This window comes from Felis catus, chromosome C1 (genome assembly GCF_018350175.1).
Source record: "Felis catus isolate Fca126 chromosome C1, F.catus_Fca126_mat1.0, whole genome shotgun sequence".
Taxonomy (NCBI): Eukaryota; Metazoa; Chordata; class Mammalia; order Carnivora; family Felidae; genus Felis; species Felis catus.
Window position 1 is genome coordinate 126,827,575 of NC_058375.1, and position 22,633 is coordinate 126,850,207.

General features: G+C 35.7%; 1 protein-coding gene and 1 pseudogene across 8 annotated transcripts in view; both read right to left on the reverse strand.

Annotated features, from left to right (window-relative positions):
- The window catches only part of ZRANB3 (zinc finger RANBP2-type containing 3), a 304,924-nt gene that overhangs the window by 121,799 nt on the left and 160,492 nt on the right, over nt 1-22,633 (reverse strand). For 7 of the 8 annotated variants that reach the window (XM_045034812.1, XM_045034811.1, XM_045034815.1 and 4 more), the window contains one exon: nt 3,590-3,768. In XM_045034812.1, the coding sequence (XP_044890747.1) occupies nt 3,590-3,768 (179 nt within the window). Of the gene's footprint in view, nt 1-3,589; nt 3,769-14,879; nt 14,897-22,633 lie in introns of those variants that run through there. The other variant, XM_045034814.1, reaches the window with a different exon arrangement.
- On the reverse strand, nt 514-2,364 carry LOC123379344 (annotated as a pseudogene).

A 22,633-nucleotide genomic window follows, 5' to 3' on the forward strand; every position in this document is an offset into this window, starting at 1 on the left:
TTTTTTTTAGGTCTGGCTAGAGGGTTATCATCAATATTGTTCATTTTTTCAAAGAACCAGCTGCTGGTTTCACAGACTTGTTCTATTGTGTTATTGTTATTATTTAGTTTCTATTTCTTTTATTTTTGTTCTAATATTTATTATTATCTTTCTGCTGGTTATGGATTTTGTTCTTTTTAGCTCGTTTAGGTGTAAAGTTAGATTGTTTATTTGAGGTTTTTTTTTTTTTTTTTTTTTGCTTCTTGAGGTAGAATTGTATTGCTGTAAGCTTCCCTCTTAGGACTGGTTTTGCCACATCCCAAAGGTTTTGGATGATTGTGTTTTCTTTTCTTTTTAAATATAATCTCCATTTTATTTTTTTCCAGAAAACAGTTTTCATAAATTTTTAACATTTATTTATTATCAAGAGACAGAGAGACACAGAGTGTGAGCAGAAGAGGGGTGGACACAGAATCTGAAGCAGGCTCCAGGCTCTGAGCTGTCAGCACAACGCCCGACATGGGGCTCGAATGCACAAAACACAAGATCATGACCTGAGCCAAAGTCATATGCTTAACTGACTGAGCCACCCAGGTGCCCCTCTAGAAAACAGTTTTTCTTCAGTCCTTAAGGACCTGGCCCCTCACATGGGCTTTGGTAGTGGTTGCGAGGTAGCACCTGCAGGTCTAAATCAGGGTGAGGGTGTTCATTCCATCTATGCATCACCAGAGCAATTCCTGACCACCTTGCTGTGTATGGCACAACTCACACAGTAATGTAGTTTCATGTATAGCTTGGGAAGCACACAGTCATTGAAGATACTCACTTTGGAAACGTCCTCAACAGTGGTGGCCTCTACTACGTGCTGAATAATGAACTTCTTGATGGCCTTGTCCTTGGGAACGCAACAGGCACAGGTGATGCAACAAACAGGCTGCATGTGGCTATGGCCCCTTTTGGCCTATTATTCCTTCTTTCGTTGGTCATCTTGGAAGTGAGGACCTGAGACAGGATGGACCACTGTGTTTTCATTTTTTCTCTCCAAGTAAATTTTGATTTCTTCTTTGATTTGGTTAACGCATTCATTATTTAGTAGCATGTTATTTAACCACCATGTATTTGTGTTGTTTCCAGGCTGTTGTGGTGGATTTCTAGTTTTATAACATGGTGGTCAGAAAAGATACATGACATAATTTGGATCTTTTTCAATTTGTTGAGATTCGTTTTGTGGCCTAATATGTGATCTATTTTGAGAATGTTCCAAATACACTTGAAAACAAATGTGTATTAAGCTGTTTTAGGATGGAATGTTCTGAATGTATCTGTTAAATCCATCTAGTCCAGTGTGTCATTCAAAGCCACTGTTTTCTTGTTGATTTTCTGTTTGGATGATCTATTCACTGATGTAAGTGAGGTGTTAAACTCCTCTACTATAGTCATATTACTATCGAGTACTTCCTTTAAATTTGTTAATAATTGCTTTATATATTTGGGTATTCTCATGTTGGATGCATAAATATTTACAACACTTACATTTTTTTCTTAATGTCAACTATGTTTTAAGCCCTGGGTAAATCTAGTTAATATAGAGACTTAGGATTTTCTTGTTATAATCAAACACCAGAAAAGCTGACAGAAGAAAAGCATAGGGTTAATATTACTAACTAACTTAGGCATACTGAGAACCAGATACAAAAAACAAGAGCTTGAAAGTCCACTGCAGAACATTTCAGGCATAATTGGCATATGCCCAAAGGAGTTACATGTATTTGTGGTAAATGCATGTTGCCAGATGTTCGTATACATTTAAAGCTATTTCTTTAAGTACTTGGAAAACAATGGTAAGTTTTTCTTTTCCTAAACCGAGATCCTCCAGAAAAGTTATACTCTGGGTTGTAATACATTCTAACAGATACCAAATGTTATCCAAATAAAAATATTGGCCTCTATTTAATTGCTAAACAGTATTTCCTAAATAATAAGCAAAACTAGATGACCTAAATATTATAAAAGATGAGAAGATATATATTTTAAGTAAATTAAATGTAAACTTTTAAATAAACTATAGCTAACAAAATGTGCAAAGGCCTACATTCTCTAAATCCTTAAGTTGTAAATTTTATGCAGTTTTATTAGACAAGAGGAAATTTAAAATTATTACCAAAATTTTACTTTGACCATGAAAATACTGTCCAAATTTCCTTAGGTCCACAAAGACATATTTTATAGACTTAATAGTTCAAAGGTCAAAAGAGAAAAAGCCTCCAACTATTTTGTTAGGACATTCACAAAGGCCAACTTCATTGTTTCAAACAGTCTTTATGTTAACAATCCTAGAGAAAACAACACAGTACAATAATACCATAATTTTAAAAAATCTAAGTATTAACATTTATTTCTTTTTTTTTTTTTTAACATTTATTTATTTTTGAGACAGAGAGAGACAGAGCATGAACAGGGGAGGGTCAGAGAGAGAGGGAGACACAGAATCTGAAACAAATTCCAGGCTCTGAGCAGTCAGCACAGAGCCTGACGCGGGGCTCGAACTCACAGACCGTGAGATGGTGACCTGAGCCGAAGTCAGACGCTTAACCGACTGAGCCACCCAGGCGCCCCAACAGACATTTATTTCAAATATATATACTACCTGTTATTTGAGGGTCAGAAATTGGTTATTTTGAACTTTTAGAAACGTGATAATTTGTGTAATTCACTTATAAATACAATGTAAGAAATCATTAATATACAAATAGATTGGTTTATCCCCATGGCTAGAAAACAAATGGAAAAAAAAAAAAAAAAAAAAACCTAAGTAGTTACATTATGATTTATTTTCGAGGAGAAACTTGAAATAATCTCAAAACAAATATTTTCAATTAGAAAGTATTAAAATTATAAATTAATGTAATAAAGAAAATAAAACTGGTAAATACTCATTTTGAGTGACATATAAAACTTGCATATCAACCAAGAATTTGGAAAGCAAAATCTACCATTGCTGCAGACAATAAAAGCTCATAAACTTCAAATTAATCATTGAAAAGTTGTGAAATGTATTTTTGAACCCCAAAATAGTGAGTTTTAAGTATATTTAAAGTATATATAAAGTAGATATATTACATAAATCTTTCAAAGTACACCTATTTACATTTACTTTAAAAATACACCAAAAAGGAATTTATTTATTTATTTAATTTTTTTTTTTAATGTTTATTTTTGAGACAGAGAGAGACAGAGCATGAACGGGGGAGGGGCAGACAGAGAGGGAGACACAGAATCTGAAACAGGCTCCAGGCTCTGAGCTGTCAGCACAGAGCCCGATGCGGGGCTCGAACTCATGGACCGTGAGATCATGACCTGAGCCGAAGTCGGACACTCAACCGACTGAGCCACCCAGGCGCCCCCCCAAAAAGGAATTTAAAGCATTAAGTATACTGCTGGGTTTTAGATAAATCATACAGCTTTTAAAATGTAAAGTAAAATTCTCCACTCTACTCTCTTAGTTCTAAATTATGGCTAATAGGTTATACATCATTCTAAACATTAGCATTTACTAATTACATGTGAGAAGGCTTTTTTTCTCCCTTAAAGATTAAAAAGTTGTTCTTACCCAATATCAGTTTTATTCTGAATAACATTGATATCCTCTGGACTTAGCTCTGGGATCCATTTCTCCATTTCTTCTGTCCAAGGGTATCTCAGAGATGAAGGGACCACTATTAAAAGCGGCCATTCCTCCTTATAGAAGTAAGCAATTGCAATTGCCTGGATTGTCTTTCCTAGACCCATCTACATTAAAAATAAATAAAAAATACATAAATACATAAGTACATAAATAAATGCTGACATATAAAAATAAATAAAAAATACATAAATACATAAGTACATAAATAAATGCTGACATATTTTAAATGAAAATACTTATCAAATATTTACTTAAGAGTCATCAAAATAATTTTCTGATGTAAAATCAATTGGATTACATGGTTAAAAGCTCATGATTATGATGACCTTTAAAATTCATTAAGCAAACTATTATTTTCCAATCATTTGTGACTGGACTTAGAGACAAAATAACCTGTAATTTAAAATATTAGTTATACTTAATTCATATAACTTAATTTTAGAAATATTTATGCGAGCATTTATAAGTTCTCTTGGCACAAGAGTAAATGCCTTATTATACATCACAATACCATGCTATTTTAAAGCTAGAAGAAGGCATAAAATATGCACATTTTACAAAAAAGTAAGAACAGAGAGGTTAAATTATCTGTTCAATTTAACAAGTAGTTAACTGGATGCAAAATAGTATGAGAACCCAGGTCTCTGGTGTCTTTGCACTTGTGTTTTCACACTTACATTATAATGCCCCATTTTTAAGCAGTAGTCATTTAAAAAGAAGTTACTAAATGAATGTTTTTAGTGGTTTTGTTCATAATACCCAGAATATGAAGACAACCCAAATGTACTTAAATGGGTGCATGGATGAAAATCATGGTATATCCATGTAATAGAATACCATTTATCAATAAAAAAGGAGCAAACTATTGCTATACACAACAACATGAGTGAAACCCAAACACATTTTGCTAAATGAAAGAAGCCAAGCCCAAAAGCCACAAACCATGTGATTCCATGTTTAGGTCATCCAGAGAAACTCAAAACAGTAGAGACAGAAAACACATCAGAGTCTAGGGATGGAAGGAGGAGGGCAGCATGAAGGAATCTTGGGGGATGATGTTCTGTGTTTTTTTTTAATTTTTTTTTTTTAATCTTTGTTTTTGAGAGAGAGACAGAGCAGGGGAGGAACAAAGAGAGAGGGAGACGCAGAATCCAAAGCAGGCTCCAGGCTCTGAGCTGTCAGCACAGAGCCTGATGCGGGGCTCGAACCCATGAACCGTGAGATCAAGACCTCAGCCGAAGTCGGACGCTTAATCCACTGAGCCACCCAGGAGCCCCCATGTTCTGTATTGGTTGTGGGAGCACTTATATGTCTGTATGCATTTGTCAACTTATAGAATTATACGTGTAAAAAGGATGAATTTACCTAACAGTGTGAATTATACCACAACAACACTGCCTTTTTAGAAAAAGTAGTTATTATTTTGAACCATAAGAGAAGGACAAAAAGACCTAAGTCCTTCTGACATGACTATTCAAAGAGAAAAAAAGACACAAATACCTAAAACAGTTAACTTCTACTACTAAGTTTTAAATGCTGAGCAAAATTGGGGCGCCTGGGTGGCTCAGTCGGTTGGGCGGCCAACTTCGGCTCAGGTCATGATCTCGCGGTCTGTGAGTTCAAGCCCCGCATTGGGCTCTGTGCTGACAGCTCAGAGCCTGGAGCCTGTTTCAGATTCTGTGTCTCCCTTTCTCTGACCCTCCCCCGTTCATGCTCTGTCTCTCTCTGTCTCAAAAATAAATAAACGTTAAAAAAAAAAATTTAAATGCTGAGCAAAATTAAAGAGGAAAAGATAAAAAGGAAGTTTGGACTTTTAGCAAGTCTCCACTAAGAAAATCTTGTTTTGTTTATGTATTTTTCGCTTAACTACTGCTATTAACAACAACAAAAAAGAAATCCTAGAATATTCAAGCAAGTTTATATTTATATCAATCACACTTGAAAAGAAAACTAGTGTGAATCACTTAGGAAAATGTTCTTGTGACTGGAATAAAGACTGTCAAAGGGAGACAAGGTAAATGAAACATAGGAAGTGACATTGTTTCTGTCCTGGTGTTCAGATATTTGAACGTAAAAGCAAATTAATGAAAAATAAAAATCAAGATTGTTCCATTCTGTGGGACAAGCAAAACCCAGGTAGAGAAAAATTAGGAAAGAAGGTTAATGAAAAGATTTTAGTGCAAGAGCAATAATATTAGCTAACATTTCAAAGTTCTGAGGCAAATAACATTCAAGAATAGATCCAAAGCTAAGTCTAAAAGCTTTTAATGTACACAAGTAACCTAAGTGTCCATCAGTGGTTGAACTGAAAAGTTGTGGTATTTATATACAATGGAATATTATTCAGCCTTGAGAAAGAAGAAAACTCTGCCATTTGACACAACCTGGGTGGAAGGCAAGGACATTATGCTAATTGAAATAATCCAGACAGAGAACGATAAATAAAGCATGGTAACACTTATACATAGAATCTTTGGGGGAAAAAAAAGAAAAGAAAAAAAAAAGAAAGCACCAAACTCATAGTAACAGAGTAAAAAAAGTGGTTGCCAGGACTAAGGGACAGGGAAGATAGGGAGAGGCTGGCAAAAGGGTACAAACTTTCAGCTAGAAGATGAATAAGGTCTGAGAACCTGAGGTAAAGCATTGTGACAACGGTTGATAATATAGTGTTTATGACTGAGGGTTGGTGGGACGGTGGAACTCAGATGTTGTCACAAAACAAAACAAAACAAAACAAAACAAAACACCAGAAAAGTGTAGATATGTGAGATGCTGATGTGTTAAATATATGCGGGGGAATCCTTTTACAATGTATATATCTGTCTGGTTACCATAATGTAATTTACATGTCTTGAAACTTGTTTTTCTGTTATACCTCAATAAATCTAAAATTTTTAAAAAATACTGGATATATAAGCTTTTAATATTGAAACAAAATCCAGTTGCAGATAAAAATTCTTTCTTATCTACTGTTTGAAGAATAAAATTCATGTTACGGTAGGCAGGGTTTGGTAACAGGTTAAAATAACGTAGGAATGTAGACATACTCACTAAGATACATATTTTATTACAAAATTGGGGTGACTGGGTGGCTCAGTTCGTTAAGCGTTTGACTTCAGCTCAGGTCATGATCTTGTGGTTGGTGAGTTCAAGCCCTGCATAGGGCTCTGTGCTGCTAGCTCAGAGCCTGCAGCCTGCTTTGGATTCTGTGTCTTCCTTTCTCTCTACCCCTCCCCTGCTTGTTCTGTCTCTCAAAAAATGAATAAACATCAAGAAAAAAAATTTTTTAACAAAATTAAAGCATTCTACAAGCTAATATTCGGTATCTCTTTCTAAGGAATAGCATACAATCCCAACCTTTAGGCCTACGTAGCCAAATTTAAGATTTATCCGGCGGTAGCAGACCTAACCCTAAGAGAAATAAATAACTTTTATATTACTTAGTTTTATAAACCCAAACCAAAGAGCAATTATGCACCAACATCTGGTATAATGACTGGTATGTTTTCTTGTTCTCAAAGGCCCTCCAATACTCATAGCTGAACCAACTTAAACATCCCTGGATTCTAAGATCAGTATGGCTTCAAGGCAGCAGTAATTTACAAATTATTGATGTTTCCTGGCTTGGGGTCATTGGTATTGCTGCTTATACCTAACGATGGCAAAGGCGTACATTTCCAGGAAATGAGCCATGGCCAATTCTGTGTGTATGGACCATACCACTAAGTAACTCTATGCTACAGCTATGGTTACCTGGTTTTGCTTTCTACAGTGGGTTCACAGACCATTTTCTTAATTTAAACTTCTTTGGAAGTAAGGGTCTGTTTGCTACAGTAACTTTCTGGGAAGTAGGACTCTTTGGGACTCCAGATTTTATACTGGATCTTTACCTTCTACTTGCTGATTAATTTCCTTGGTGCCTTTCTACATGGACCTTTTCACACTTCATGTAGTGTGACTTTGCCTATGTTAGCCTTCAAGGCACCTATTAATGAGCCACATAACTAAATTTCCTAATATTGTCTGCTACTAACATAGGGACACCGATCTTCAATAGGGATACGTGAGGAAAAAACTGAAACAATAGATAGAAAAAAACACAGTTGGGGAGAGAGAAGTTATGAACTGAGAAAGGGGAAGAGAGAGGAAACTAGCATAAATACAGGAAAGGATAAGAATACTTCTGATGTATGGAAAAGCTAATCTAATTAGAAGTAAATTTTTTTTTTAATCTCCTGGTTCCCTAATCTTGCTTTCTTGTATATTTGCTATTATATTACACCAACTGAATAAATTCTTAATTCCAGATAAGTCATTTTTCAGCTCTAAAGTGGTCAGCAGACTCTTTTAAAATTTAGTATTTTTAGATTCTTTTTAATAGATTAAATTCTCCATTGAAAATTTTCATCTTTTCATTTCTGTTGTCCACCACTTCCTTGAGTTTCTTGAATAGTCAATGCTATTTTAAAATCTCCTTCTGATAACATCAACATGTGATCACCTGTGGATTGTATTCCTAATTTTTTTTTGGTTGTGTTTTCTGAGCACTCCTTTTATTTTTCATTGGATTCCAGAAATTAATTGTGAAGAAGCTATAGAAGCTTTAGATGATAAATTCACCCAGGTGGAAATTAGGTTTTCTTTAGCCAAGGCGCATTGAGTACCAGCAGATACCTCATTCCCTTTAAGTCTTGGTTTTAGGTTTTGTAAGAACAAGTTTATTTCAGTTTTGTTCTTATTACTAGGGTATGGTCTTTACTACTAGGGGGTGTACTTCTGGAGGTCACCATAAGCCCAGGCAGTGTATTTACCAAGATTCTTCCACCTTGACAAGGCACAACTCTGATCTGTCTCCTGAGTACCACAATAATGCTGAAATCTCTGCCTTATTCTTTCTCCTCCAACTACAAATTTCTGCTGGGTATTCTGGAGTAGCATCCTGTGGAAGTACACTTTAGGGGATGGCCAGTGTGTGAGGGTAACATGTATGCAGATTTCTTGGGTCTTTCTCTCAAGTTACCTCCTCTCTGGGATTTTTCTCTTCATGTCCCAATGGTTCAATGCATACTGAGACCTAGAAAGAGCTAGACTGAGTAGTCTCTGATAGAAAACAGGTGTAAGCAGCCTGTTTCAACTATGTGGCATCTAGCTTTAAGAAGAGAAAGAACTGAACATACCTCTAGTGATAGATCTAGGCAGCTGAAGAATAGAAAACCAGTTTGGGGAGCTATGAGTGTACTATTTCATCAAGTTTAGGAAATTCTAAATATTTTCTTACTGTTCCCAGCTATCTTATCACATGATTTCTTAATAAAGAATTATGACTGCCTTTTAAGAACTATTAAATTTTAAGAAAGTATCAATTAAGAAATAAGGAGCCATTTTAAAAAGAAAGGTTCCCAAACCAACGAGTTTTAAGTATAAGAAATGATGGGGCACATGGGTGTCTCAGTCAGTTAAGCATCCCACTCTTGATTTCACTCAGGTCATGATCTCATAGTTCGTGGAATCGAGCCCTGCATCAGACTCTGCACTGACAACATGGAACATGCTTGGGATTCTCTATCCCTCCCCATTCATGATCTCTCTCTCTCTCTCAAAATAAACAAATAAACATTAAAAAAAAATGGAAGGATTAATTTAGCTAAGGAAATAATGTGCTGAATACAAAAATAAACAATGGAAGCAAAGTAAGGTGTATAATAAAGAGTCTGACTCCATTTTTAATGTTTGAATGCTGGCATCATCATTCTTAATATCCAAAACAAGTTTTGAATAGAAGAGTCCATCCTGCCTCCTTAGGGAGACCACAAGAACAGGAAAGCGATTTCTCAATACATGTTAATAAACTGACATTTTAATTTACAGGAAAAATTTTCCTTGAGCTTTATTGCCTTGAGTAAAATATCTTAGGTTCTGATCAACTTGGAATCACTGAAAAGAATGTATTTCTGAATCTGCATAGTTAGACATGGCATACCTATGCCATTAGATGATTTACCTAAAAAATGAGGCTCTAAATAGTTTTTATCTGGTTACTTTTCCAGGTAAAAATCTCAAACCTTCTACTGAGCATCTCTTTCCTTTTTTTTTTTTTTTTTCAACGTTTATTTATTTTTGGGACAGAGAGAGACAGAGCATGAACGGGGGAAGGGCAGAGAGAGAGGGAGACACAGAATCGGAAACAGGCTCCAGGCTCTGAGCCATCAGGCCAGAGCCTGACGCGGGGCTCGAACTCCCGGACCGCGAGATCGTGACCTGGCTGAAGTCGGACGCCTAACCGACTACGCCACCCAGGCGCCCCATCTCTTTACTTTAAAGAGAGTGTAGTTGGGGTGCCTGGATGGCTCAGTTGGTTGAGTATCCGACTTCATCTCAGGTCATCATCTCACAGTTTGTGAGTTCAAGCCCTGCGTTGGGTTCTGTGCTGACAGCTTGGAGCCAGGAGTCTTCTTTGGATTCTGTGTTTCTCTCCCTCTCTTTGTCCCTCTTCTGCTCACATTCTGTCTTTCTCTCAAAATAAATAAACATAAAAACAAATAAAGATCATAGAGTTAAATAACTAAAGGTGATTTCTGGAAATTGGGATATTTATTAACATGGATGAAATTAGACAGTTGCTAATGTTATTCCATAGGTTTTTGCTATTGGTTGTTCCTCTTATAGACACAATCCAGTAGAAAATAAAATTTGATGGGACATCTTCAAATAAAACACAATTCAAACTAAAAAGTATAAGTATATTACTATAATCTCATGCTCCCATTAAGGAAAGAGTGGATCTCATACTCTAGGAAAACTGAGCTCTAGATAAAATTTGTACATAGGAAAATAATTGTTGGAACAATTTTTTGCTATATATATATATATATATATATATATATATATATATATATAAATTTTTTAATGTACTTACATTTCAAGCATTTTCCAAAGAATTTATAGTAGTGTAACATTCCATTATAAAACCAATAACACACTCAAAGAATTTGGATATACAGAAGTAACTATACTCAGTAAGTGGTTCAAACCCTTTGGCTCTCACTACAAAAGAATCTGTTAGGGTGAATGGTCCAATGTTTCAAGAAAATTAAGTCTACATCATCTATTAAGAATCAAAGCCATAACTCAATAATGGTACAACTGTCTAGGTACTACCTAACAAGAATTAAATAGATTATTTAACTTCAAAAGTACATTTTATCATTATATTCAAAATAATAAAACACTATTTTATTTAGGAGAATAATTCTAGATTTTCTAAATGTCATATGCCACAAAATTATTAAGAGCAATTAAACAATTATGATCCCGACACAAAGAATTTCATTTTCAATTTTTTGTGATTGCATTTATATAGCAATTGCATACAGAGGATGTCTCTTGATTGAGAATTCTGTGTGACTAAAAGTTTTCAGTTAAAAAAAATTTTTTTTGGAAGTTTCCAGTTTTAAAGTTAAAAGCAGTTTGTATATTTAGAGTAAGGATGTAGGTTTATCTTTAGAGTAGGTAACCAATTTGTTCTAGAACAGACTCCTTTAAAGAACACTTTTAGATACATAGACTTTAAATCTTAATGAGAAACTAAATTCAGTAAAGAAACCTACATATACAAATGTCGGACTGAAATCCTATGTTCAATTATTTATTTCTTTTAAAGAGATGTGTGTTTTAGCAGAACTATTTCCTTATCCTTGTAGATTAAGTTATACAGGCATACCTCATTGTATTGCTCTTCATTTATGTGGTTTGCCAAGTGTTGTTGTTTTTTTTTAATTAAAGGTTTGTGGAAACTGTAACAAGCAAGTCTATTGATGCCATTTTTCTAATAGCATTTGCTCACTTTATGTCTCTGTGCCACATTTTGATAATTCCTGAAATATTTCAAACTTTTTCATTATAATTATATTTGATTATGGTGATCAATGATGAGGCATCTTTTGATGTTACTATCATTAACTGTGTTGGGGTACCACAAACCACGCCAATAGAAGATGTAAAACTTAATTGACAAATATTGTATGTTCTGACTATTCCACCAACCAGCTGTCTCCCCATCTCTCTCCCTCTCCCTCCTTGGGCCTCTCTATTCCCTGAGTCACAACAATATTGAAATTACGCCAATTAACAATCCTACCATGGCCTCTAATGGTTCGTGTGAAAGGAAGAGTCTCACATCTCTCATTTCAAATCAAAAGCTAGCTAGAAATGATTAAGCTTAGTGAGGAAGGAATGTTGAAAGCCGAGAAAGGTCAAAAGCTGGGCCTCTTGCACAAAACAGTTAGCCAAGTTGTGAATGCAAAGGAAACGTTCTTGAAAGAAATTAAAAGTGCTACTTTACTCCAGGAAACACATGAATGGTAAAGAAAGCAAAACAGCCTTATTACTGATATGGAGAAAGTTTTAGTCATCTGGTTATGAGATCTGCTTCAGATTCTGTGTCTCCCTCTCTCTCTCTCTCTGCCCCTTTGCAGTTCATGCTCTTTCTCAAAAATAAACAAACATTTAAAAAATTAAAAAAAAAAAAAAGCTTCAAAGGATAAGCTCTGGTAGGGGCTAACCCAATTGTTGACTTGAAGTTGAAGTCAATGCTCACTTACATTCCAAAAATCCTAGGGGCTTTAGAATTATACTCAATCTACTCTGCCTATATTCTACAAATGGAACAACAAAGGCTGGATGACAGCACATCTGATCACCACATGGTTTAGACTATTTTAAGTCCATTGCTGAGACCTACTGCTTGGAGAAAAAGATGCCTCTCAAACTATTACTGCTAATTGACAATGAACCTGGTCCCTCAAGAGCTCTGGTGGAAAGAAATGTAAAATGAGATGTAAGGCATGTTGTTTTCTTGCCTAATATAACATGTTGTTTTCTTGCCTAATATAACATCCATTCTGCAGCCCTTGGATCATGGAGTAATTCTGACGTTCAAATCTTATTATTTAAGAAATACATTTCATGAGGTTACAGCTGTCATGATGATTCCTTTGATGAATCTGAGCAGTCAACTGAAAATATTCTGGAGAGGATTCACCATTCTAGATGCCATTAAGAACATTCATTGTGATTCCTGGGAAGTAGTAAAAGTATCAACATGAACAGGAGTTTGGAAAAAGTTGATACAACCCTCCTTGATGACTTTGAAAGATTCAAGATGTTACTGGAGGCAGTAACTGCAGATGTGGTGAAAATAGCAAGAGAACTAGAATTAGAAGTACAGTCTGAAGATGTGATGAATTGCTATAATCTCATAACACTTTAACAGATGAGGACTTTCTTCTTATGGATATGGAAAGAAAGTGGTTTTTTGGGATGGAATCTACTTCTAGTGAAGATGCTGTGAAGGTTGTTGAAATGAGAGAAAGAGAAAGAGAGAAAGACAGAGACAGAGAGAGACTGTGTGTGTTGGGGGGGGGGCCGGGGGGCAGAGAGAGAGCGGGAGATGGAGAATCCCAAGCAGGCTCCAAAATGTCAGCACAGACAAAGAACTTGATTCCATAACTGCAAGAACATGACCCAAGCCAAAATCAAGAGTCGGATGCCTAAATGACCAAGCCACCCAGGTGCCTCTGAGGTGATTATTTTTGACAATCAGCAGACACAGAAAAGGCTGTGAAAATGGAGTACAAGTTATAATTTTTTTGGGAAAGTTTACATGTATAAAGGAAATTTCTTTGTGTGTCTCCCGCTCTGTACCTACAAGGGAGGGATGACTGAAAAACACAACTTGTATGAATAGAGAAGACAATGACCTAAATTTGCATTAACCACCTATTCTTGTTTACAATGCTTTTCCTGATAACTTCCTATTACTGTTTGAACCTCTCTTTCTTTCTTTCGTTTAGCTGAAGATAGTATTTAAGATGGTGGATTAGGCCATTTCAGGGAGTTTAATCATTTTTCTTGGGTATCTCCACTCTGTACATGAAGTATTCATTTTAATAAGCTTCTATTTATATTTCTCTTCTCTTTTATACAGAAAGTCTCAGCCAAGAACTCAGAAGTATAGAGAGAAAATTTTATCTCCTCCCTTACATTCATAATTAGGTTTAAAGAGTCATAAGGCATGGTAAAAAATGAGATACTTAACTGTAATGTGAAATGATATGTATTATTCATTCAAACAGTACCACTCCTAAGGTAAAATAAATATCAGGATAGAATAACATAGATTAAGAGTTGATTTTCCATATATTTTTCATATCTTTTTAAAAATCTGTTTTGTAAAGTTAAAATCAGATGAACAAGCTGTAGTAAGATTCTATTCTCCATATGTATTATGGGATTAGTGCCTAGAGGATTTCTTGAAAATGAACACCCAACACAAAAAGAACATAATTATACATGCTGAGTAAATAAAGAAAGAAAAGGAAAGAAAAAAAGTAGTCCAAACTTTGGTTTTGACCTCAGTTCTTAAAATCTAACATACTTATGAGTGTTTGCTAGATGAAAATTCAGGCTTCCAGGCACCAACTTGACAAATTATAATTTAAAGAAACTGGGCTTTCAAAAGAATGTCTACACATTTTCTCCCTTCCTTCCTTCCTTCCTTCCTTCCTTCCTTCCTTCCTTCCTTCCTCCCTCCCTCCCTCCCTTCCTTCCTTCCTTCCTTCCTTCCTTCCTTCCTTCCTTCCTTCCTTCTCTGGAGCAAGAAAGAGAGGGGGAGAGCATGAGTAGGGGAGAGGGGCAGAGAGACAGCAAGAGAGAATCTTAAGCAGAGTCCCACACAGGGCTCTATCCCACAACCCTTGGGATCATGACCTGAGCTGAAATCAAGAGTCAGATGCTCAACAGACTAAGCCACCGAGGTGCCCTATTTTTTAAAAATATTTATGTATTTTTTTTGAAACTAGACTTTTAAAATAATGGCTCCTAAAGTGATTCTGAGGTGGATGTCTCTCAGGCTGCATTTTGGGAATAACTACTTTAAAGACTACATTTTATGGGGAAAAAATCTTAAGAGTATTTTGCCCCAAATTTGGACATTTATTATCAAGATTGTTTTTTAAAGGTGAAACCAGAATTGATACTTTCAGCGTTTTGCTTTTGAACTATTAAATTCTATGTAACTTTGTTACTTAAATGATCTTCAATTAAAATTCCAAGGCAGTACCATAAACAGTGCTTCCTACTATTAGAAAGACAACAATAGGTCCAAAATGATGTCACTTAGATTAAGACATGAAGCCAGTGAAACAAAGCTTAATACCTAATCTAATAGCAGTTTCAACTTCCCCCCACAAGTCTTAACAGGTCAGGAAGGAATCTTCTGATGGACACACTGATGAGTCTCCACAAAGGCACTCTCCATTCCTCAAAGGAAGATGAGGTAATCTGCAAGATAAAATCCACAGTTCTTCCCCCTAAGGAAAAGAGACTCTACTTGGAACAATCTATTCTTTCCTTTTGTTTATAATTTTTGAGCACCCACCTTTTCTATAAAAACTTTCCATTTTATACAACTCTTGGCACTCCCCTCTACTTGCTAAATGGCATATTGTCCGATTCATGAATTGTTAAATAAAGCCAATTAGATCTTCAAATTAACTCTGTTGAATTATGTTTTTCTAACACTACTTTGCTATATAGTATATAGAATAACTTCAACAAAAACAGAATTTTGCTTCTAACTTCACAATCTGTTTAGATGAACTAACAATTTAATATAAAAAGATATTTCAGAAATTTAATAAAGACTCTAAAAGGGAATCTAATTTGTACAATGCTTTATCTGTTATTTCATACTGTCAATTAAAGAGCTTGATTAAAGGGGTTATGATAAAAAATTAAGTAAATCCCTTCTTTTTGTTTTTTATTTTTTAAGTAGGGATCATGCTCAGTGTGGAGCCCAATACAGGGCTTGAACTCACGATCCTGAGATCAAGAACTGAACTGAGATTAAGAGTTGGATGCCTACCTGATTGAGCCACTCTGGTGGATCAAGTATTTAAAAATTGGAAGAATAAATAACTCACATCACTAAAATATCTAGCTATGATACAAAGAAACAAAACATAATACATTCATAAATGGAAGCAAAATGTGTGGAAAAATACAAAATTACCCATGTTGTATAGTAGCATTGTAAATATGCTGTTCACAAATGTAAATAAAAGAGTCTCTCAAAAGCAAATGAAAACAAAGACTAAGAAACAAAGGGCAGGAGCTTGGGACAATAGTGGAGTAGGAGGATCCTAAGATCACCTCTTCCCATGTTTACAACTAGATTATCATCCACTTTCAAGTCAATAAATCCAAGAGTAATTCAAAGACTGGCAGAACAAACTCCACAACTAAATATAGAGAAGAAGCTACATCTGAAAGGTTTGGAAGGTTGCAACGGTGGAGGGAGGCTGCGTACAGGAGGGAAGGAATTATGTGTGGAGAGAGGGCAGAAAAAAGATCGCTCTCACTAGGGAGCTCACACGGAGAAGACTAATCCCCAAAACATTTGGCTTCAAAAACTAGAGGGGTTGAAATCCATGACTCTGTAAAACCAATGTGACTTGGAGCCTGGTACTAAAAAAGTTACCTGACTCACTATTGGACAAGTTGGGAGGGTGACATATCTGTCACCTGGTCAGTGCCCTTAAAGAGACAACAGCCTACACTGAGAGGCAACATAAAAACAGTTTACACAACACCAGGGTGCCAAAGGGAGATAGACCTGTTCATAGTGACCTCAGAGCATGTGGGAGACTTCTCTGAAAACAAGGGAGCTGGCAGGAGCTATTTTTCATCTCCCACCACTCCCCCAGCATAAACACGGAGCCACCTGCAAAAAGTGGTGTTGCACAGACCCTTGCTACCTAACCTGATATCATATCCTGAACTCATATCCATGAGTTCTCCATGAGGATTCACCTGCCTCAAGCTTGCTAGCCTCAGCCCTGGGATGAGGGAAATTTTTGTTAATGTCATGTATTTGACCCACTCACCCATCAGGTGCACAGCACCTCCCTTGCTCCGCACTCATCTGCTGCACTGTGTGCCCCAGCCACCATAACACAGGACCCAGCCATGCCCAAATTCATACCTTGGCCATCCTGGTGCACATTCCCCAGCATCCCCATTGTTTAGGGGATTCAGCACAGGACTATTGACCCAACGCAATTTTGCTAACACTGCCACTCCACTATCAAGTTATCAGGTGGGCACACCCCCATAAGCTGAGTCCCACTAACACCACAGAGACCAAACACAGCTCCAAACAGGCAGAGAGTCAGTGCAGTTATCTGCACTGCAAGGAAAAATAACTCAAACACAGTAATAGGGTGTAAGCAACACACATAGGATACTCTTCTGAGCTGCCATGTTATGCTGAACAGGGAACACTGCATTGAAGGACAATCCAGGAGCTTTTCTTCATAAAGTCACTAGTCTCAAGAACAGAAGACGCAGAAACAGACACAGACAGACAGACAAAACAAGGAGACAGAGACGTTTATCCCAAATGAAAGAACAGGAAAAGGCCACAGCTAGAGATCTAAGCAAAACAGATATAAATAACATGGCTGATAGAGAATTTAAAGCAATGGTCGTAAGGATACCCACTGGACTTGAGAAAAGAGTGGAAGACATGAGTCAGACTTGTAACACAGATAAGAAATGATATAGCAGAGATAAAGGACACAATAAAATAAATGAGAAACATGCCTGATGGAATGAACAGCAGCATGGAAGAAGCAGAGAAATGAATTAGCATCCTAGAAGACCGAGTAATGGAAAGTAACCAAGTTGAGGGGCATTGGGTGGTTCAGTTGGGTAAACACCTGACTCTTGATTTTGGCTTAGGTCATGATCTCACTGTTCATGGGATCCAGCACTGTGCCGGGCTCTGTGATGACAGTGTGGAGCCTGCTTAGGATTTTCTCCCTCTCTTTGCCCTGACCCTGCTTGAGCTCATTCCCTTTCTCAAAAATAAATTAAAAAACTTAAAAAAAAAAAGTAAGCAAGCTGAACAAAACAGAGAAAAGAATTATGCAAAACAAGAATAAACGTAGAGAACTCAGTGACTTGATCAAATGTTATAACATTTCTATTCTAGGAGAGCTACAAAAAGAAGAGAGAAAAGGGGATAGAGAATTTATTTGAAGAAAAATAATAGCTGAAAAATTTCCTAATATGGGAAGGAAACATATATTTAGGTCCAGAAGGCACAAAACTCTCATCAAAATCAACAAATGCAGGATGGCTCAGTTGGTTAAGCGTCCAACTTCAGCTCAGGTCATGATCTCAGACATTCCATGCTCATTGACTGGAGGAACAAAGATTCTTAAAATGTCTATACTACCCAAAGCAATCTATATATTTAATGCAATGTCTATCAAAATACCAATAGCATTCTTCATACAAGTAGAATAAACAATCCTAAAATTTGTATGGAATTACAGAAGACCATGAATAGCCAAAGCAATCTCGAAAAAGAAAAGCAAAACTGGAGTCATCACAATTATGGATCTCAAGTTATATTACAAAACTGTAGTAATCAAGAATGTGGTACTGGCATAAAAATAGACACATAGATCAACAGAATAATAGAAAATCCAGAAATAAATTCACCATCATAAGGTCAATTAATCTTTGATAAAGCAGGGAAGAATATCCAATGGGAAAAAGACGGCCTCCTCAAAAATGGCGCTGGGAAAACTGGACAGCAACATGCAAAAGAATGAAAGTAAACCACTCTCTTACACCATATACAAAAAAAAATTCAAAATGGATTAAATACCTAAATGTGAGACCTGAAACCATAAAAATCCTCAAAAAGAACACAGGCAGTTAACTTTCTTTGACAACAGCATAGTAATTTCTTTCATGCTATTTCTCCTGAGGTAAAGGAAACAAAAGCAAAAACACACTACCGGGACCACATCAAAATAAAAAGCTTTTGCACAGCAAAGGAAACAGTCAACAAAACTAAAATGCAACCTTGTGGAATGGGAGAAGTTATTTACAAATGATACATCAGATAATGGGTTAGTATCCAAAGTATATAAAAAAACTTACACAATTCAACACCGATAAAACAAATAATCCAATCAAAAATTGGGCAGAAGTCATGAATAGACAGTTTTCTAAAGAAGACATCCAGATGGACAAGAGACACATGAATAGATGCTCAATATCACTCATCATCAGGGAAATGTAAATCAAAATTACAGGGAGATATCACTTCACACCTGTCAGAAGGGCTAAAATCAAAAAGACAAAAGGGGCACCTGGTGGCTCAGTTGGTTGAAGGTCTGACTTCGGCTCAGGTCATGATCTCACGATTCATGAGTTCAAGCCCCACATCGGGCTCTGTGCTGACAGCTCAGAGCCTGGAGCCTGCTTGGGATTCTGTGTCTCACTCTCTCTCTGCCCCTCCCCTGCTCGCTCGCTCTCTCTCTCTCTCTCTCTCTCTCTCTCCAATAAATAAACATTAAAAATTTTTTTGTAAAAAGACAAAAAACAAGTGTTGGCAAGGATGGAGAGAAAAAGGCACCTTCTTACACTGTTCTTGGGAATGAAAACTGGTGCAGTCACTGTGGAAAACGGTATGGAGGTTCCTCAAAAAGTTCAAAATAGAATTACTTCATTATCTAACAATTGCACACTATGTTTTTACACCCAAAATACAAGAACACTAATTCAGTGGGATGCATGTACCCCTATGTATATTGCAGCATTATTTATAATAGCCAAACTATGAAAGCAGTCCAAGTGTTCATACACACACACATACACAATGGAATATTATTCAGCCAAAAAAAGAATGAAATCTTCCCATTTGCAACAATATGGATGGAGCTAGACAGTATAATGTTAAGCAAAATAAGTCAATCAGAGAAAGACAAATACCTTATGATTTCACTCATATGTGGAATTTAAGAAACAGAACAAACAAGCAAAGGGAAAAAATAAGAGACAAAGAGACCAATCAAGAAGAAACAGACTCTTTTTTTATGACTTTTTTAAGTTTATTTTTTTATTATTTCAGAGAGAGAGAGACAGAGAGAGCACGCACAAGCAAGGGAAAGGCAGAGAGAAAGAGGGAGACACAGAATCCAAAGCAGGCTCCAGGCTCTGAGCTATGAGCACAGAGCCCAATGTGGGACTCGAACTCACAAACAGTGAGATCATGACCTGCGCCAAAGTCGGAGGACCAACCCATTCAGCCACCCAGGAGCCCAGTCTCTTAATTATAGAGAACTGATGGTTAACAGAGAGGAGGGGATGGAGGGATAGGTTAAATAGGTGATGGGATTCAGGAGTGCACTTGTGATGAGCACTGGATATGGAAGTGCTTAATTACTACACTGTATACCTGTAACCAATATAACACTGTATGTTATCTAACTGGAATTAAAATAAAAACTTAGGGGCGCCTGGGTGGCAGAGTCGGTTAACCGTCCGACTTCAGCCAGGTCACGATCTCGTGGTCCGTGAGTTCGAGCCCCGCGTCAGGCTCTGGGCTGATGGCTTGGAGCCTGTTTCCGATTCTGTGTCTCCCTCTCTCTCTCTGCCCCTCCCCCCTTCATGCTCTGTCTCTCTCTGTCCCAAAAATAAATAAAAACGTTGAAAAAAAAAAAAATAAAATAAAATAAAATAAAATAAAATAAAATAAAATAAAATAAAAACTTAAAAAAAAAAGAAATGAAGGACAGTAAACATTTGTACTTGGCAAGTCTGATTATTGACATTGATGATCATAGATCAAATCACATAAGATTTTATAAGAGATAAGATGAATAAATCCCTTGCTTAGCACTGTGAATAATTACAGTGGGGTGCTCTATATCCTTTTTTACGTGGCAACACTATAATTAATCTTCAGACAACATCAGAATTAAGAATGAATAATTTCATCTTGAAACTTAGATCAGAATATTAAAATAATATTTTCTTCAATTATATGATGACACATAAAAATTGTGGTAGAAGTAAACAGTGACTCCATTTATTTGTGACATGAAGAAAACTCTTTCAAAATAAGGAATCAAGTGTAAGTCAATAAAAAGCAAATCAATCATAGCTTCAGAAAGAAATTTTTCACAAGGTTATTACAACACTGTTTAGAAAGTACTTGCATGAATCTGTCAATTCATGTGTCGACATGTAGCAATCACTTTAGAATCATGAGAAAACTTGAAATCTCAATCCAGTAATTTTTGAAGATGTTAATTAAGCAATGTCAGAGATTCAGTACTCAGATTCTGAACTAAGAACCTTTCAAGATAAGTTTTATATATATAACAAAGGAAGTAAAAAGGAAGCCTTCCTAAGAAAAGTTTTTTTTAAATAAAAGTAAGAACTCACTAAAATGGCCATATAAAATGAAAAGGAAACAAGCAAAAAGAAACAAAATGCTAATCACATCTTCTACCAGTTGCCAAAATGCCACTATTGACTAAAAATGGAACCTTAATGAGTTGGGTAGATAGCTTTCAACAGTTACAAAGTAAAAGATGGCCAACAAAGACTCAGATTACCCTGGAGAAGTGTAGCTGAGATGGAACCAAGAATGTGAATAAAATGAGGCTGCAAAATGAATTTGACATCTTACCAAAAATTAAAATTGCTGTTTAAATTTGCTTAAGTTGTAAAGAAAAATCCAGGGCTACTAAGGAATAAAAAAGAGAAAAATCATCAATACTTTATTACTTAAAAATAATTATTTATATGTTTCGAGAATATTTAGAGAGGGTTGTGTTGTGTGTTTGTGTGTGTGTGTGTGTGTGTGTGTGTCCCCAAACACCCCATATCACAGTAGAGTTCCCTGAGTCCACACTATATAATTTTCTTGCTTAAAGCATAATCTGTACAGACTGCTTCTGTATTAGACAAAGTTACAGACCATTTCTCCTACAGTGCAATGTCACGTGAACCCCAGGGAAGTATTATAGCAAGGTGAAATATATTTAGTTTCTGACATGTTTATTGCATAGGGATGCCCTTTGCTTTCCCAATAGAAGTAAATATGTTATTGAATATCTTCTCTTTTCTTTCTTTCTTTGTCCTCTACTAGAACTAATAATGGCTCCAAATTTCTTAAAGGAATCTATGTACAAAACAGGCTCAAAAGTGCACAGTCCGTCAATTATTACTTAAGGAATTCAATTTTAATCCATGAAAAGAAATGAGATATGTCAAAATTATGATAATGGCATCATATGCTAGTCAAAAGTCCTCATTTATTAAACATTATCCATGTCAAAATAAAAAATTGACTCTTCTTTTGTAGGACCAGTGAGTAGAGAAAATGTAATATATCTTCCTAAAAAATAAATTCAAATTGGGTTTAGAATCGAAATAAATGTTACCTGCAAAATATTAATGACTAAAACAATAAACACAAATAATAAAAGTCAATTTATATGAGGAAGAAGCATATGTTAAGTCCTAACTGAGGTTGATTTTAAATTACTGATATTAAAAATAAAGTAGTTCAGTGAATTCATCATTAACATGCAATAAATTTTTAAGTTAAAGAAAATAACAAAATATGAAAATGTTGGGATAAAAAAGTAGTAAGTTTTAGGAATTAACATTACAATTAAAATAAGATAACCAACCCTATAAGTAAATTAATGATATATTTTGAAATAAACTAAAATATAGATTTTACGTAAAAATGTATTGAAAGGTGACAAAATATTAAGCTAATGGTATTCATTTATTTATGCTTTTTAGTATAATTTACCATTAATAACCTCAGTACTAATATATTATTTTAGTATAATTTACCATTAATAACCTCAGTACTAATATTAATGAAAAAAGGAAAGTCATTTCGTTTTATGTGGGTAACTACAAACCCCACATAGCTTCATTTAGGTTAAGGTCCCAAGTCAATAAACTAAGATTTACTACCTAAACAAAGATTTAAAACCTAACAGTTTCATCTCACCATTAAAAGTCACTTTTAACCAGTCAACATGGGAATTTCCTGGTCAGCACTAGGAAATTTATTGAAAGACC